Raw genomic sequence first — 18240 nt, forward strand, 5'->3', positions numbered from 1 at the left:
CATGGGGGCGGAATCGGGCCAGCAGGGAAGGGGTTAAGGCACTCATGACCCCCTGTATCCCATCATGCCCCTGGGGTGGCAGTTAGGTCAGTTGTTCTTTCCGGATCCTTCAGTGAAGGACCCTGGTTACACAGCTCCACTATTTTTCTGGTTTTTGACAGAAAAATTGCTTCTTTTTGACAACTTTTGCTCTTACTTCGACGTCTTACATCTAGTCAAGTAAGATACTGCTTGTTTTCAGCAGTTTGGTGTTGAATATTTTTCTCTAAAAATGCCTTCACTCTTTGATAAATGTCCTTCTTGTGGCAACAAAAAGGCCAAATCAGACAGCCACGACGTCTGTATCGTTTGCCTGCCTGAAGATCATGATCCAGACACCTGTCCTCATTGTGAGAACCTGTCAGGAAGGACTCTCAAGGACAGGGAGAGAATTCAAATTTATGGCCTGGCTCACAGAGCTTCGAGAGGGAGATCTCCAGTGAAGAAGGGCTCCAAGAAGACTCATACCTCTTCAAAAAAGAAGTCTTCACACCCTTCAACTTCAGCGTCGAGCTCGGTGCTGAGAAAAGATCCACAGGTGGAATTTTCCTCTTCGAAACTACCGTCGGCGGCGGGCTCGCCGTCGAGAAGACCAGGTACGTCGACGACGTCGAAAGCACCAGCTCCGTCGTCGAAATCCCCTCCGCCGTCGTCAACCGGGCGGCGATGGGCGTCGAGGAAAGCTACTCCGCCGCCGTCAACAGGGCGACGGTCGGCGTCGAGATCCATTACTACTCCGCCGTCGTCAACCTGGCGACGACCGGCGTCGAGGGAGGTCACTTCGCCGTCGTCAACCAGGCGACGACCGGCGTCGAGAAGTGTGACCCCTCCGCCGTCGACAGTGGCTCGTCGATCGGCATCGAGGACGCGGTCTCCGTCGGTGCAGCAGCAGCGCTCGGCGTCGAGGGTGCCCAATACCCCTCGGCCGTCGTCGCACAGGCATTCGACGTCGAGACAGCGATCTCCGTCGGCTGCTGGCCATCGCCGTTCGACGTCGAGGCAGAGAGCTCCGTCAACGACAGGACGAGGTCGTTCGAGGCAGAGGTCCCAGTCGGCGACCGGACACCGCCGTTCGACGTCGAAGCAGAAAGCTCCGTCGACGGCTGCTCATCGCCGCTCGACGTCGAGAGACTACAGAACCTCTCATGGACATTCGAGGTCGAGATTGTTTGGTCCTCCGACTCCTCGAAGGCGTTCGGCTGTGAGAAAGGATCGCTCGACGTCGAGACACTCGGATACGATCATGGTGACAGAATCTGCTTCTCACCATTCATCTTATCGGTCCTCTGGCTCCTCTACTGAGCATTCAAGGTCCAGAAGCCCTATACACAGAACTCCTGAGCGTCGTCCAGATCCTTCGGCGGGGCGCATCAGGCTGTCACCTAGATGGTACAGGTCCTTGGACCATTGGAGAGACGAGGGGCCTACCAAGCGTATGCAGGAGTATGCCAGCCCACACCACAGGTCTCCTCTCCAAAACCTGGTGGAGGAGATGGACAAGCGTAGCCCTCCCAGGCGCACATCCCCTGTGACGCTACCCTCCAAAGCGCCAAGAAGATCCCGTTCTCCTACAGGTAGGAGAAGATCTGGATCTCCTACAAGGGAACCTAGACTGGAAGGTCGGAAAAGGTCTCGATCTCCCCGGGGCAGATCTCCCGTACGGTCGCCAGCCAGATCCCCCAGGGCATCCCGATCCCCTAGAAGGGAACATCGGACAAGAGATCGGGTCAGATCTCGCTCCCCTAGACGAGAGGAGCGCTCAAGGAGGTCGCGGGAGCGAAGACTTAGTTCTCACCATCGACATAAACGTACTCCGTCCACCTCCTCAACTTCGTCTACCAGATCGTCCAAGAGGGACTACTCACCGACTTTGACGGACAGTCCAACGTCCAGGTCCTCCCCAGTGGATGATATTGGCACGTATCTGGATGTTCTGCAGAGAGGTGCGCTTAAACTGAACATTGAAATGTCTGTCCCTCAAGTAACGACGACAGTCATTTTTGAAACCTTACACAAGAAGGCCATCTCCAGACCTCTGCTGCCTTTGGTTCCGGGGATTATGGACCCTGTCAAGGAGGTTTTCCTAACCCCAGCAGCAATCAGAGCAGTGCCGGCACGCATTCAGAAGAAGTACAAACCGGCGGCTTCTGACCCGGTGTTTGTGAAGTCTGACCCTCCAGCAGACTCTGTCATCGTGGCAGCGGCGAGGAAGACACCTGCGGTTGCTGGTTCATCTTCAGTCCCGCCAGATAAGGACAGCAAAACCCAAGACTCCTGGGGTCGGAAGGTTTGCAACTCTGCTGCTTCCACTCTTAAGGTCGCCAGTGCAGCTGCGCTCCTGGGTCGGTATGACAGAGCCTTATGGGACTCGATGGAAAGATTCAAAGCCAAGCTACCGAAAGAGGACCAGCAAGACTTTGAGGAAACTGTTACGGAGGGTTGTCTGGTGGCAAACCAGATAAGCACGGCCGCGGATGGGGCGGTGCTTTCGGCTCATTCCTATTCCCATGGAGTTTGTGCCAGAAGATCGGCCTGGTTGCGCCTGACAGGTCTAAAACCGGATGCTCCGCATCGGATTCTAAATCTTCCTTTTTCGGGTTCCGCTCTCTTCGGTGAACACGCAGACGAAGAGATGACCTGAATGAAGACTGAGCTGGACACGGTGAAGGCGGTGGGCTTGGAGAAGAAAAAGGAATTCAAGCGCCGCTTCAAAACCAACAGGGGGAGAGGGGCTCAACAGAGCGTTTAAACCCCTCAGTGGTCCCAAAACAAAACTCAAGGAAAACCCCAGTTTCGTGGCAAGCCCAGCAGAGGCAGGGGAGGCCACCAGCAGTCCTCAAACACCACGAGAGGAGGAAAGGCCTGAACAGTGGCTTCCTCTGACGCCGTTGCCCACTCCAGTGGGAGGAAGTGCTTCACAACACCTGGCAGAGTGGGTCAGCATCACAAGAGATCAGTGGGTGCTGAATATACTGCGCAATGGATACAGGATACGTTTCCGTGCTCTTCCAAAGAGCGTCCCTCCGAAGAGCTCTTGCCCTCACCAACTAAGCTTGCTCCGAAGAGAGGTAAAAATCCTGCTGCAAAAAAGAGCGATAGAGGAAGTTCCTCTCGCTCTAAGAGGAAAAGGAGTTTACTCCAGATATTTCCTTGTCCCCAAAAAAGATCAGGAGGACAAGTTCAGACCCATACTCGACCTACTACTCCTAAACAAGGTTATCGTCAAGGAAAAGTTCCGCATGTTGGCGCTTCACCAAATATGTCCTCATCTACAAGCCGGAGATTGGATGTGTTCGGTGGATCTACAAGATGCATACTTTCACATCCCGATTGCGCAACAACATCGCAAGTACCTGAGGTTTGTTGTGGGAAACAAACACTACCAGTACAAGGTGTTACCCTTCGGTCTCAAGTCCGCACCACGAGTTTTCACCAAATGCATGGCAGTGGTGGCGGCTTTTCTTCACAAGAAGGGTCTCTTCGTTTACCCATATCTGGACGACTGGCTCCTAAAGGGTCCATCTCCGGTACGGGTAACGCAAGATCTGCATCTGTGCCTGCAACAGCTTCACAGGCTCGGCCTCCATGTAAACCTGGAGAAGTCAGTCCAGCGGCCTACGCAATCCATCCACTACCTAGGCTCCGTTCTGGACACAAGCGTGGGAAAAGCGTTTCCTTCGGAGGAGAGACTTTCTTCCATGAACCTGAAATGTGGGATTCTGCTAGAGTCTTGACCTCCAACAGCACGACAAGTGGCGTCTCTACTGGGCTCCATGGCGTCCTGCATCTTGCTCATCCCAAACGCCAGGCTGAGAATGCGTCCTCTGCAACAGGCTCTGGAGGATCAGTGGGACCAGGCAACAGGACGTTGGGAGGACCGAATCCATCTTTCCTAGGCGACAAGAGTCCATCAGATGGTGGACTCGGAGACACAATGTGATGGTGGGAGTGCCGTTTCACCAGCCCATTCCGTCCCAATCTATAGTGACAGATGCCTCCCTGCACGGCTGGGGAGCACACATGGGTCCGCTTCAGATTCAAGGCCGGTGGTCTGCGCAGGAGCAGACATACCACATCAACATGCTGGAACTCAGAGCAGTATTCCTGGCTCTCAAAGCTTTCCTGCCAGCAATCACATCCAACTCAGTCCTGGTTCAGATGGACAATACGACAACCATGTTCTATCTGAACAAGCAAGGAGGCACAAAATCTCGCCCACTGTCTCGCGAGGCTCAGGCAATATGGCATTGGATTCTCGCTCGAGGTCTCACAGTAGTGGCGGTGCATCTTCCGGGCGAGTTGAACGTCAAAGCAGACGCACTCAGCAGGCACTTCGAAGATCAGCCAGACTGGGTGCTAAACGACGAAGTAGTAGAAGAGCTTTTTCGTTGCTGGGGACATCCATCCATAGACTTGTTTGCAGACGACGAAAACACCAAGTGCCACGCCTTCGCGTCCAGGTTCCACAGACCAGGGACGCAGGGGAACGCTCTTCTGTTGGATTGGGCAGGGATGTTCGCATACGCGTTTCCTCCCCTGGCTCTGATTCCGAGAGTGGTTTCCAAGCTCCTCAGGACGAACATGGAGATGATCCTGATTGCTCCAGACTGGCCTCGGCAGTGGTGGTATCCGGACCTTCTACATCTGTCTGTGTGTCCACACAAACGACTCCCTTGCAGACCGGACCTGTTGAGCAAAATGAACGGGAGGATAATGCATCCCAACCTCCCATCATTAAACCTAACAGCATGGCTCCTGAGGTCCTGCAATACGGACAATTGAACCTGCCTCCAGAATGCATGAGCATTTTGAAGGAGGCTAAGAGACCGTCCACGAGAGCATCCTATGCCTTCAAGTTGAAAAGGTTTTACTTGTGGTGTAGGGATCATCATTTGGATCCGATTAAGGGGCAGGAGGACGTCATCTTACCATACCTCCTTTCCCTCGCAACAGCTGGTTTGAAGTACGCTTCCATTAGAGTGCATTTGTCAGCTATTGTGGCTTATAGGAAGTCACCTGACCAGGTGTCTTTCTTTCAGGTTCCAGTGGTCAAGGATTTCCTCCAGGGATTGAAGAAAGTGTATCCCCCTGTGCGAAATCCTTCTCCTCCGTGGGAATTAAACCTAGTTCTATCAAGGTTAATGTCTCCACCTTTCGAGCCCATCCACAAGGCTTCCTTACAACATCTCTCTTGGAAGGCAGCTTTTTTGGTGGCAATTACCTCTGCACGCAGAGTCAGTGAGATACAAGCGCTCTGTGCAAAGGAACCTTATACTGTATTCCACCATAACAGGGTAGTACTAAGGGCTCACCCATCCTTCTTGCCTAAGGTCATCTCTGATTTTCATATAAATCAGTCTATTTCCCTCCCTTCCTTTTTTCCAAATCCTACGACCCCGGCCGAGCGGTCACTTCACTCCTTAGATCTTAAAAGAGTGCTTAAGTTTTATTTGGAAAAGACTAAAGGGATTAGGAAAACGGACCAACTGTTTGTGAACTATGGTGCAATGAGAACTGGCTTTCCAGCAGCAAAGAGGTCCATTTCCATGTGGATTGTCTCTTGCATTAAGTTGGCCTATCAACTAGCAGGAAAACCTTTGTTGATGTCTCCAAAAGCGCATTCCACTAGAGGGAAGGCGGCTACAGTGGCTTTCTTGCATGACGTTCCTATGTCGGAAATATGCAAGGCTGCGACCTGGAAATCAGTGCATACCTTTACGAGGCATTACTGCCTCGACTCTGATTCCAGGACCGATACTCAAGTAGGGCAAGCCTCCTTGAGGAATCTGTTTGGGTAGTCTGCTTGTCTACTCAGGCTTATTGATGAGATTTCTGTCTTATCTTTCCTTTGCCCGCAGGGATGAGGAGAGGCTCGCTATTCTATTCTAATGCTTATGACTATTGATGATGATCCCCTGGAAGAGAAGGATTAGTTACTTACCTGTAATCCTAGTTCTCTTCCAGGGGTATCCTCATCAAAGTCATAAGCAACCCTCCCGCCTCCCCGGGCAAAGGATACTCTTTCATAAGGAGATATTGTTAACCTATTTGTTATTGGGTTTGTTTTTCAGTCTCCGAAAAGAACAACTGACCTAACTGCCACCCCTGGGGCATGATGGGATACAGGGGGTCATGAGTGCCTTAAAGGCACAGTGTCAGTTTTTTGCTATTCAGCTACAGGTTAGCTTTTCAGTCTTGTTAGACTGTGTTTGCAATGCAGCCTGGGAGCTTCCTATGCTTCCAGTGAGTTATGAGAATTTCTACTGCTTTCTGAGCATTAAAACAATTTCTAAACAATCTTTGGTGTTGTTTCTCATGTTTCTAATGCTTATTATTCATGTATGGTGGAAATTCTTCACAGCATATTTCAGCTCTAATGTGATTTGGCTGCTATTGCTTGTTTTTTATATATATATTATTTATATATATATATGTGGGGCACATATAATATAGTGTTTCCGGGGTCCTGCACATGGGCGGGAATATTCTAATGCTTATGACTTTGATGAGGATACCCCTGGAAGAGGACTAGGATTACAGGTAAGTAACTAATCCTTAGAGGACATATGTAGAGCAGCCACATGTTCTACCACACACACATTTACCAAGCATTACTGTGTAGACGTACACTCCAAACAGCAGGCAGCTGTAGGGCAGGCTGTTCTCAAGACACTTTTCCAAACTGCTGCAGCTGGCACGGGCGGCCGCCGCTAATGGGGGGACTGCTATGAATTCTATGCACAGATATGAATTCAGCAGCCCACATGCCTCGAACTGCAAATGCTACTTACCAGTATGCATCTGTTCTTGGCATGTAGGGCTGCTGACATTCTTATCGCCCGCCCTCCTCCCCGGCGCCTGTAGCAGCTGCAGTGTTCACATATCATTTCATGGCATGGTCATCATTCACTGAGTTTCACTCCATCTTGGCCACAATGGCTAAAAACAATCTGGGGATGGAGTCGATGCCCATGCACACTGTAGTCCAGGGGAGGAGCCACCTATCTCGTGATACTTCGGAGACTCTTCCAGGACAACAATGTGCAATCATCCGGACCCAACACTAGGCGGCGATCTATGCACAGATATGAATGTCAGCAGCCCTACATGCCAAGAACAGATGCATACAGGTAAGTAGCATTGGCATTATCTACACAGTAACCATTTCACCAGCAGACTGCATCTTGCCTGAGCCTAAAATGGCGATGGTAAGAAAAAAACACTGCATTCACCTTACATTGCCTGACCATGAAATGTCTGTGATCTTAATACAAAGTGATTATCCTCACCAGCTATCTCTCAAGAGCGACCAACCACCTATCCGCACCCTCGCCAGCTATTCTCTCTAGACTTACCAACCAGACTCCTATACTAATAGTGCGCTCCCCTGTGGCGCTGTCACAGTATTACTCTGGCTCCCACACGGTGGGCAGCCACCCTTGCTGCATAACTATCCCTATTGGTACTCGAGCAGTCCACCTGAGACAACATGGCAAGTCCTGGCCTGTCTGCTATGGGGGGGAAATTCTTACATTCTAGTCTACCCCCAAACCTCTCCAAAACCGCCACAAAATCCTTCAAACACTCCACCCTGAAAAGACTCCCTGAGACACTGATCTCTAATCTACGTTACAGCGCAGACAACGGCACAGTCATGAATGACCTCCTCTTTTATTCTAGAAGTACATCTGCCTGGCGCAAAACCTTTGCTCACCGCTGCAATGTATGTTTTACTAAGAACATTCTGCACAGCACTAAACTAACTATCACCCTCCCCAATGCTGCGAGCTGATCTCACCATCACCCTCTATAAAAACGGCATCGCTTTAACCCAAGCAATGCCCAAAAACCTGAATAAATTTGCAGACCTTTTTCCCCTCCTCAGAAACCTTGTGCTCGATACTAGCAGGGTAACTAACTCCCGCCCTGATGAGCTCCCTCGTCCAGCCCACCCAACGAGGCTATCCACACACAAACCTCTCTAAGATCCTCCAACACTGATCACTCGAACCTCTCAAGCAAGTCTCCCAGTCCTGTCAACAGAATCACTTCTAGACCCTTGGTCCCCTCCCTACTAGCTCCCCAAATAGACCATGTCACCGGTACCTCCTCTTTGAACTACGATACAGGTCGCGCTTACCTTTCCCATACTGTTGAGTCCTCACCCAGCCCTTCCAGCATGGCCAGCCACCCTCTAACCCACCTTAGGTCTCCCATCATTGACCACCCGAAACAGTCCAGCACATCTCCAGGCCTCGTCAACAGAATCACCCCTAGACTTTTGGCCCCCTCTCTACTATCTCTCAAATAGACTGTCACCGTTACGCCCCTCAACACTTACAATACTAGTGCTGCTTGCCCTTCCTGTCCTCAATCCAACCCGCAAAGGGGCTCCAACATAGATCCTATGGCTTACAATACAAGCCATACTAATTCCCCCCGCCTTTCACCTATTCACGCTGTCAGAACTGCTCCCGAACCATTGCCCCCCTGCCCTCCAGCACCTCCTTCTTATGGGGACAACGATTCTCTGCACTCCATAGCTACCAAACTTACCCAGAGCATTCATATTTCCATCCTTGAGCTAATGAACCTCCTCCACCTCACTGAACTCTCCCTTACCAACCTCATCCCCTGCCAAACGCCACCTCCTCACACTTAACAGAGCTCACTAACCAACCTCTTCCACTATCCTTGAGACACCTTCGCCCCCGCAAGCTCCCTCACCACCTGTCAGAGGAAGAAATACGTACTCTTGTCCTATCCTACAACTCCACCTTTGCCACTCCAAATCAACTAGATCTCACGGAAATGGAAATCCTTGCCACCCTCCGAGACTGCAACTCCACCCCAGCAATCCCTCATCCTTTAGATGCAAGTGCCGAACACGCCAGCTGCACGGTCACCATCAACCCCAACAGACCAGCTACTCTAAGCAACAGCTTGATGGTCAAGAGTAATCTAGCGCCTGTTTACCTTTCTGCCCATACTCTGGAACCTCCTTCCAATTCCTCCCTATCTGGTCATTTATTTAATTGCCGGTCATCAGCTAAGCATGCCGCGGATATTGCTGATCTCATCCTCCTAAAAAATCTCGACTTAGTGATCCTTATAGAATCGTGGCTCAATGAATCCTCATCTCCATACCTGCACCTCCTAGTCCCTCCTAACTACAACATCGCTAGGCTAGACCGACAATCTGACAAGAACGGAGGAGGCATTGCCTGCATCTACCGCTCTAACCTTCTGGTCACGGATCTTCTAGCGGACACCACTGAATCCTGCTAATACCTCACCCTTGCTATTGACAGTAACTCTACCCTACTATGCAACCTGCACATCTTTTACCACCCCTCAGGCATGAATGACTCCTTCACCGACCACCTCCTGGAAATCATCACAGCTAAGAGTCCCAATATTGCCATTGATATTTTCCTTGGTGACTTTAACTTTCACTGGAACGATCCAAAGGATTCACATGTCAACGCCATCAAGGACCTCCTGGACGATCCAGCCCTGACCCAAGCCTGCTCACTCCCAAGTCATTCAAAAGGGGCCACTCTTGACTGGTGTTTTCTCCAATGAATCAACAGTCAAGCTAATCTCTATAGACCCATGCGACTGGTCTGACCACCACATCATCACCTTTCTCCTACCTGGCACCCACAAGACTAGGGCATCGCAACCAGAGATTCCTAAACGCTGGATCAGAAACACTAAGAACCTCAACCGCAGATAACTCGAGGCTCGCTGCAAATCCGACCCACCCCCCCTTCTCATATCACAACAGTCAGCTACCTCAATGATTACTATTCTGGGTCTGTCTCGAACATCCTGGATGATCTGGTCCCACTAAAGTTGAAAAGAACCCAAATCAAAGACAGAAACCCCTGGTTCACGGGATCCCTTAACAACGAGAGGAGAGTCCTCCGACTAGCTGAAAGATCCGGGAGGCAGAACCCCTCTGCCGCCCATCTAAAACTCTTCCGCCAGGCCAGAAATGCCTACAACAGGAACATACTCAAGTCCAAAAAAGACTTCTTCAGAACTGCACTAGAGACGGCCAAGAACAGACCCCAAAAGCTCTTCGAACTGGTCAAACACCAATCCAACCCATTGGCCAAAACTTCAAAAGAAACCCCCAAGTCTCTTGTATCCTCAGAGGAATTCTCCTCCTCCTTCGCTGCCAAAATCTCAGCCCTCGGAAATGAACTCAACTCCATCACATACCCTTAAACACCCCTCGACCCGCATTCTCCAGACACGTCGCCCCCCCACAGGCTTCACCCAAAAAACATGCTCACTGGACTGACTTCAAACTCTGTGACGACGACTCAGTGTCTAAATTCCTATTTTCCATAAACCCTAATAACCATTTTAACAACCTGCTTGCTTTCCGCAGCCCTGAATTGCCCAACAACCATAGTGGATTCGGCCAAATCCCAAGGAATCCCCCTCGACAGCAATCTGAACATGCTGGACCACATCAATTCAATGGCAAAATCAGCCGGATTCCACCTGAGCTATCTTAGGAAACTGAAACCCTTCCTTGATACTCTCGACCTACAAATGGCAGTCCAAGCACTTGTCTCTAGACTAGAATATGGCTGTTCAATTTTCTCTGGTCTACCCAAGAGCACCCTGGCACCTCTAAAAGCCTGCCTGAACGAGGCCCACAGACTACTCACCGGCACGAGGAAATACGAACATATTTCCCCACACTTGAAAGCTCTCAACTGGCTTCCCCTGGAGGCAAGAATACAGCTCAAAGTAGCATACATCACGCACAAGGCCTTATATTCTAACTCCCCTGCATATCTGATGCAGAAACTTGTGATTACCGGAGGAATCAAACTCCCGATTCGCCAGAGACCTCCTGCTCCAACCTGCACGCTTTCGGGAAAAAAAAACTACAACCGGGCTTTCTCCAAGGCTGCTCCAAGAATGTGGAACTCTCTCCCACCGGAGATCAGAAGAATACCCTCTCTGACTCGTTTCAAAAAGGATTCTTAATCATTCCTCATGAGCAAATATCTTGTTTAAACTTTGCCTCCACCACCACCACGCCCTTGATCTGTAGCCATCTGTTGCCTCCCTTCAGATTAGCTAGCTTACCCCATCAGAAACCTGGGCCTAGTCGCGAACATTGCTTATCGTAATCTCTAAATGTTATCTCAGCTTGATTATCTGGATATTTATTCTGTAAATACGTGCCCTATCTCCCTCATGAACCATGCACCTGCCCTCCTTCATTCGATTCCGTAACTGGATGATGCTATGCCTACTCTTTACATGACTGTTTTTGTGTAAAGCGATCTGATAACCTAACGGGTCAAGTTCGTGCTCTAGAAAACACATAAATAAATCAAATGAAGCATGCCCCATGATTTGCATGTGGGTGAGGGTTCTATGAGAACACGCCCTATGCTTGGTGAGCACTAAGGATCAGGGCATAGTGACTGCTTGTTTTGAGAGAATCCCTCCACTTTTGGTTTATGTATAGAGGTTCGAGTAAACTGAGGATCTTTTCCACATAACTGTTCCCCTCCACTTTCATTGGGTTTTGGTACCCTGCTACAGCCACATTATCACTGCTTTCTGTTTGTGTTTCTAATGTTTAATACACACTTCAATAGGCATAGTTTGGATTTAGATTTTTTTTTATAATATGGAAATTCACTTTTAAAATTTTCTCCCAGTAGGGCTGTCTTTATTAGTGGAGCTGAATAGATGGTGGTTGCAATACATTTCAAAATGTAACATAAGTTGACTATTTAGTAAGAACATGAAAATATATCGAACTGAAATAAGTAATTTCCTGCAGAAATGATGCTGAAGTTACAGTAAAATCTTTGGAGCTAGCTTAAAATGCCACTATTGTCTTGCTTTTGGTGGTGATGAGAATAACATCCTGCCTTTTTTATTTGCTTTATTGATTTAATGTGGATTTCTTCTAAAAATCATACCTATTAAAAATACATTTGTTATTTTAGTATCTGTTAATTTAGTGTGGTGGCTATAAATAACACAATAGTTTTAAATATACCATTTTTTTAATATTCATTTTTCGAATTTGGTTTGCCTTTTCCACATAATAGAGCTACCAGAGGAAGTCCAGGAGCGATGGGAGACGTTTTGTGCAGGTCCTTTGGGTGAAACCAACAAAAAAAACACAGTGGACCGAGTAAGTTCCCAGCGGGTGGGAATATAATTATTTTCCTCTTTTAATGCAAATAAGGTCCAGTCATTGTGATTTACTACTTTTTAAAATATTCATACCTTGCAATTTAGCATAATAAAATAAACGTGAATGTTTGGTTGAAGGTACATTGTTGACAAATTATCTGCATGCTTATGTTTTTTTGCTTGTTAACACTTACAGTATACTACAACAAACAAGTAAAAACTAGAGCCCATTATTCTCACTGTGCTCTGTGTTCGCTTACTTGATCAGGATGATGATTGGTACCAAATGAGGGATATAGAGTATTGATCAGCAGAACTTAACAGATTACGGCAGTTGAAGACACTGGTTGTGCAGGCAGTGGGGGTGGGAACAGGACACTTCTCTAAAATACTGCTATTTTTGTCACAATAACATAACCAAGAGGACAAATGCAAAACGTAATAAAATGTACTTTTAGGTGTCACTAAACTACTCAGTCGGATGTAGTATTTATTTATTTATTTCCAGCTACCCAAATTTACTGAAAAATACATTTGGGGAAAAAAACGCCATTTTAATAACCCTAAGCTAAAGTAAAAACTACAGGAGAAATGTACCTTCTCCATCATTGGATATTTCATAGATTCAAATGCTTGAATATTCTTAATGCTGGGGACCACCAAATCTATTAGAATAGCTATAAACAGTGTTAAATTGGTGAACTGCCCAACAATTCTTGTTTAGAAGTGTATAAACATCATTTGAAAAAAACCCAAAATCTGAAAGAAACCGGTTACTGTTAGATTCCTTACCTTAGAATATCCCCAGGAGTCGGGCTGGATCCGGAAAGTACCCTTGCGCGTCGGTGAGTGTCGTCTGCGGCTCGTCGTGATCGTTCAGATGACGTCGTCCGAGTACTTAGACGCCGCCCTCGCCGCTGAAGTCAGTTCTTCTTTTTTCCGTGCCAGCTAGCGCAGATCCGGGAAGAGCAGTACTCTTAGTCATTTTTTGACTAACTTGTTGATCTATTTTGGATCTCTTTTTCGAGTAGACTTCGACGCCTGGTGCCATAGGGATGCCTGGCTACAAGCCGTGCAACGCCTGTCACCGCCTGATGTCAGTGACCAACGCCAACCATCGGTGTCTCTCCTGCCTCTGGTCCGACCACGACGATAAGTCGTGTCCCGACTGCCGGGCCTTAACTTTGAAAGCTACTCGAGATCCGGCAGTCGACTCCGCGTCGCTCGAGGTCCAGGTCGAGGAGGAAGTAGAGGGACCAGTCGCGGAGCCGCAGTCGTCGCTAGTCGTGTCATCGCCAGCACTCATCGGGCTCCAAGTCCTCCGGTAAGTCGAGGCACGCCAAGAAGTCGTCGAAGAGGCGACATCGCTCTTCAGATTCCCTTCGCGCGAAGCGGCTGAGCTCTGTCGTAAGCTCGGGCGCCGCCTCTGTCGTAAGCTCGGGCGCCGCCTCTGTCGTAAGCTCGGGCGCCGCCTCTGTCGTAAGCTCGGGCGCCGCCTCTGTCGTAAGCTCGGGCGCCGCCTCTGTCGTAAGCTCGGGCGCCGCCTCTGTCGTAAGCTCGGGCGCCGCCTCTGTCGTAAGCTCGGGCGCCGCCTCTGTCGTAAGCTCGGGCGCCGCCTCTGTCGTAAGCTGGGGCGCCGCCTCCAGACCCATACCCTCCGGTCCCTGGCATGTGTGCGAGGCCGGAGGAGATTCGTGATTTCCTCATTGCCATAAGGATTCACTTCCCTCCATTGAGGCCTGCCGGCACGCCTTCGGGCCCTGCAGACCCAACTTGGGGCCTTGGTGGGCCAGTGGCTCCTGCCCCAGCGCCGTCGGGTGCTTCGGCCCGCAGCTGTCATCGACTATGGTCCCGATGCCTCCGCCCCCCGTGGGATCTATGTCTGGATCCCGGTCGATGCCAGTTGACCTTACGACTCCTCTGCTGGCGCCGACCCCCATGGTGTTGCTCCCGGCCCCGTCCTCGGACGACGTCGGCCGCAGTTTCTGTCCGGGTCCGGCATCGGAGCAGTGCCGCTCGGCACCGTCTCCGGCGTCAATGGGTGAAGCCTTCATCTACGTCCCACCTCCGTCAATCCAGCCTGTTTACCGGGACACGGATGAAGGGGAGGACTGGGAGGGGTCTGAGGACCGTCTGGCACAGCAGTGCTAGTTGAGCCAGGACAGATGAGCTAGGGGATGCCAGTGGTCTGTGTAGGAGAGTAGGGTCTGCAATCCTATGATCACCCAGATTTTTTGCTTTTGTTTCACTGGTTTACGACTTTCTCTGGCTGTGGGCCTGCCAATCAGACCCACAGCCTGGCTGTTCTCTCTCTAAATTACGACATGTACCCTAGGTGCATTTACCAATTGGTACTGGGCCACCTTATCAGACCCTGTAACTCAGGGCATAGGTGTACCCAGGGCCTACCAGGGGCTGAAGCATGTATTATGCCACCCCTGGCTGGCCTTCTAAATTTGACACAACTGGCTGCATGACAGCTGGGGCAAAGTCGTGTAATCACCCTTTGCTGTAGATATAGTATACCTATATCTAACCCTAAAAATGGACACACAGATTCCTATCAGTCACTCCTATGGCAGGCCTTGACAATCCTGAAGGCAGAGTGCTTGGAATCGTGTGAGATGATGCTCTGGCATGAGCTGAGCCTGTCTGCAGCTTGCGGAACCAAGTCCTAATAGCTGTTCCATGATAACGCATACCATATACTCTTAAGTGCATTATAATCCTTGCGGTTAAATGCTATCTTTGGTATTGCTTTATCAAAACATGTCGAGTAAGGTGTCATACGAATTGAAATACTAACCCCTCGCCAATTCTGGCGACGGGGTTAGCATTCCACCCTTCTAGAGGGACACGACATGTATGTAACTGTGAACCCCGGTTAAAGTTAAACGAAGCCTCAGCTCCACAAAATGGATGCTGCCACCACAGACACGAGTCAGACCCCCTGCAGCTGGGAGTCCTTCCAGCGAGGGGAGCCTGGACAAAGGGTTTCCTGTCAAGGGCGGTGCTAGCACCGTCCCAGACAGGGTTTTGTGTATCCTGGGTGTAGGAAGGTACCTCCTGACTATGGTTGCCCCCAACTTTTTGCCCTGTGTTTTAGCTGGTTTTTGACATAGTCGACCTGGGACCCTGCCAATCAGGACCCCAGGCCTACTGCTCTCTCTGTAAAATGGATTCCATGTACCTTAGGTACATTTCCAATTGGTACTGGGCCACCTTGTCAGACCCTGTAACTCAGGGCATAGGTGTACCCAGGGCCTACCAGGGGCTGAAGCATGTATTATGCCACCCCTGGCTGGCCTCCTAAATTTGACACAACTGGCTGCAAGACAGCTGGGGCAAAGTCGTGTAATCACCCTTTGCTGTAGATATAGTATACCTATATCTAACCCTAAAATGGACACACAGATTCCTATCAGTCACTCCTATGGCAGGCCTTGACAATCCTGAAGGCAGAGTGCTTGGAATCGTGTGAGATGGTGCTCTGGCATGAGCTGAGCCTGTCTGCAGCTTGCGGAACCAAGTCCTAATAGCTGTTCCATGATAACGCATACCATATACTCTTAAGTGCATTATAATCCTCGCGGTTAAATGCTAACTTTGGTATTGCTTTATCAAAACATGTCGAGTAAGGTGTCATACGAATTGGAATACTAACCCCTCGCCAATTCTGGCGACGGGGTTAGCATTCCACCCTTCTAGAGGGACACGACATGTATGTAACTGCGAACCCCGGTTAAAGTTAAACGAAGCCTCAGCTCCACAAAATGGATGCTTCCACCACAGACACGAGTCTGACCCCCTGCAGCTGGGAGTCCTTCCAGCGAGGGGAGCCTGGACAAAGGGTTTCCTGTCGAGGGCGGTGCTAGCACCGTCCCAGACAGGGTTTTGTGTATCCTGGGTAGGCAGGGCTTTACAGGAAGGTGACTGCTGAGTGGCACCCCGGTGCTCACTACGCATAGGCCGGTCAGAACCAGTTCCAGGGGCACACCAGCCCATGGCCTGGGGAAAGTCCGGCATGGGAGAGGGGTGTAACCACCCCCCTCCTAGTCCCACCCATAGGCAGGACCTAGTCACTGGGTCAGCCCCCTTTTTTAGTATAAAGATAGGAGCGGGCCCCCTGTTCAAATTAGATCATCTTTGGAATCAAGACACGACTTTCTGCGAAAGACCTCAAGATTTCCTTCTTCAAGATTCTCCCTTGTGGCTAAAGAGTAGTCACCCTGCATCAAGCGGGCACCATCCTAAGAACACTGCGGTCTGCTGCAAGTCCTTCTTCACGAATCCGACGACCCAGCTCGACGAGACCCGGCTTCCCTGGCACCTCTGACCTCTACTCACCTCTACAGCAAAGCTGAGAACTGTGAGTGCGACGAGACCTCGAGGGACCGACGATCGCCAAGACTGCACGACTTCTTTGCAACAAGCCCACCGTGTGCTCCACTGGTGAGTGCTTTGGGGTCCGAGAAGCCCCAACCCTGAGCAGCTCCAGCACCGAAGATCAGCCCTCCAGCATCTCCACGATCTGTGTGGGGCCCTTCTGCTTTTGCGTGCTCACCGCGCTGTGTGGCTACTAGCCGGCTGGCTTGTGGCCTTCTTCACGACGCCCGACGACATCACTGCTGCTGGTCTGGTTGCTCCAGACTGGCCCTTGCTTCCTTCTTCAAGAGAGGCACCCCGGACCCTCCTGGTCCACTCCAGACGCCATTTTGAGTCCACCGCGTGGGCTTGAATTTGCCAAGGCTTTGTTGCCCAATCCTGGGTCCAGCGACGCCGACAGCTTCATCCATCGTGGGACAGCTCGCTCCTCCATCCTGGTCGCCGACAACGCCTCCTGGTCCGTGAGATCTGCGAGCACAGCGTCACCCACTCACCTAGTCGAGGTGACTACCATCCGGTGCCCTCCTGGTGCCACCTGACTGCTGGCTAGTAGTCTCGAACTTGGTCCCCTCTGCTTTCAGGTGTCCTCTTCCTTCGATCCAGGCTTGGATCCATCGAACTTTCTTCACTGGTCGCCTGCCAGCAACTTCTTTCTTCCAGGCTCCTGGTCCGTCTACGAGGATTCCCGACGTCTTTTGAGACCTATGCAGCTGCAGCCCCTGGGCTAGGTAACTTCGGCATTTCGGTGCCCCAGCATAGCCTCACTATCCAAGGGTCAGAATCCACTTTCGTTTTCCTCCTACCAGGTCGTGTTCGCCCGAGAACACTAACTTTGTCATTACTAGCTACCATAGACTTTGTCCCGCATCACGCGTGAGAGTGCACACTCTGCACCCGAGTCCCCTGGGTCTCCTAGAAGTAATCTGAAGATTCTATAGTCAAGATCTAGCGATTCCAAAGCCTATTAGTACTGTACTTACCTGCTAGTAATTTCGCATTCCACTTTTCAAGTATATGGTTTTCCGTGCCCCTCGGGCATTTGTATATACTGTGCTAACTTAAGTATTTTCGTAAGAGTTTTGTGTTGTGCTTAGTACCCTGTCCTCATAAAGAGTACAGGGCTGTTGTGATTCTTAATAAATATCTTGTTTATTTTCATAACACTTGTGTGGTGTCCTTCCACTGGGTATTCAAGGGGTATATGTGTGGTAAACAGCTGACTTAACACGCCCTCTCGAGTCTTTAGCCTTAGACTGCTCGTATCCATGCTACTAGGATAGCTGGTCTATAAGGTTGACTTACAACCAATCAATAAGGGTTGCTGGACTGATACATAGTGTTCACTAGAATAGTGAGCACTGCATATCAGGCCACCTTCTCACATTGGTGAGCAGCGGTTGGGATTTAAGCTTGCTGTTGTTTTACCACACGTATCCTAAGAATATCTTTATGAAAGATCACATAAGTACTTGTAGGTACATATAACTTAGCTTAGAATACTCTGAGTTCTACTGAACCAGCGGTTGCAGCTCCTCAAGGCTTAGCACACCTTGGCTGCAACTCTTAGCAAGGGATCAGTAGGCAAACACATAGTGTAGGTAGGTGCATCACTTACACCACACTAGAATC

The 18240-nt window shown here is 50.0% G+C and overlaps 1 protein-coding gene across 10 annotated transcripts in view; it reads left to right on the top strand.

The window, feature by feature from the left end:
- PPP6R3 (protein phosphatase 6 regulatory subunit 3) overlaps positions 1–18240 on the top strand; it is a 1665951-nt gene that overhangs the window by 917971 nt on the left and 729740 nt on the right. For all 10 annotated transcript variants that reach the window (XM_086957827.1, XM_086957831.1, XM_086957834.1 and 7 more), the window contains one exon: positions 12138–12223. In XM_086957827.1, the coding sequence (XP_086813953.1) occupies positions 12138–12223 (86 nt within the window). The remainder of the gene's footprint in view (positions 1–12137; positions 12224–18240) is intronic.

Source organism: Lissotriton vulgaris, chromosome 2_1, assembly GCF_964263255.1.
Source record: "Lissotriton vulgaris chromosome 2_1, aLisVul1.2, whole genome shotgun sequence".
Lineage (NCBI taxonomy): Eukaryota > Metazoa > Chordata > Amphibia > Caudata > Salamandridae > Lissotriton > Lissotriton vulgaris.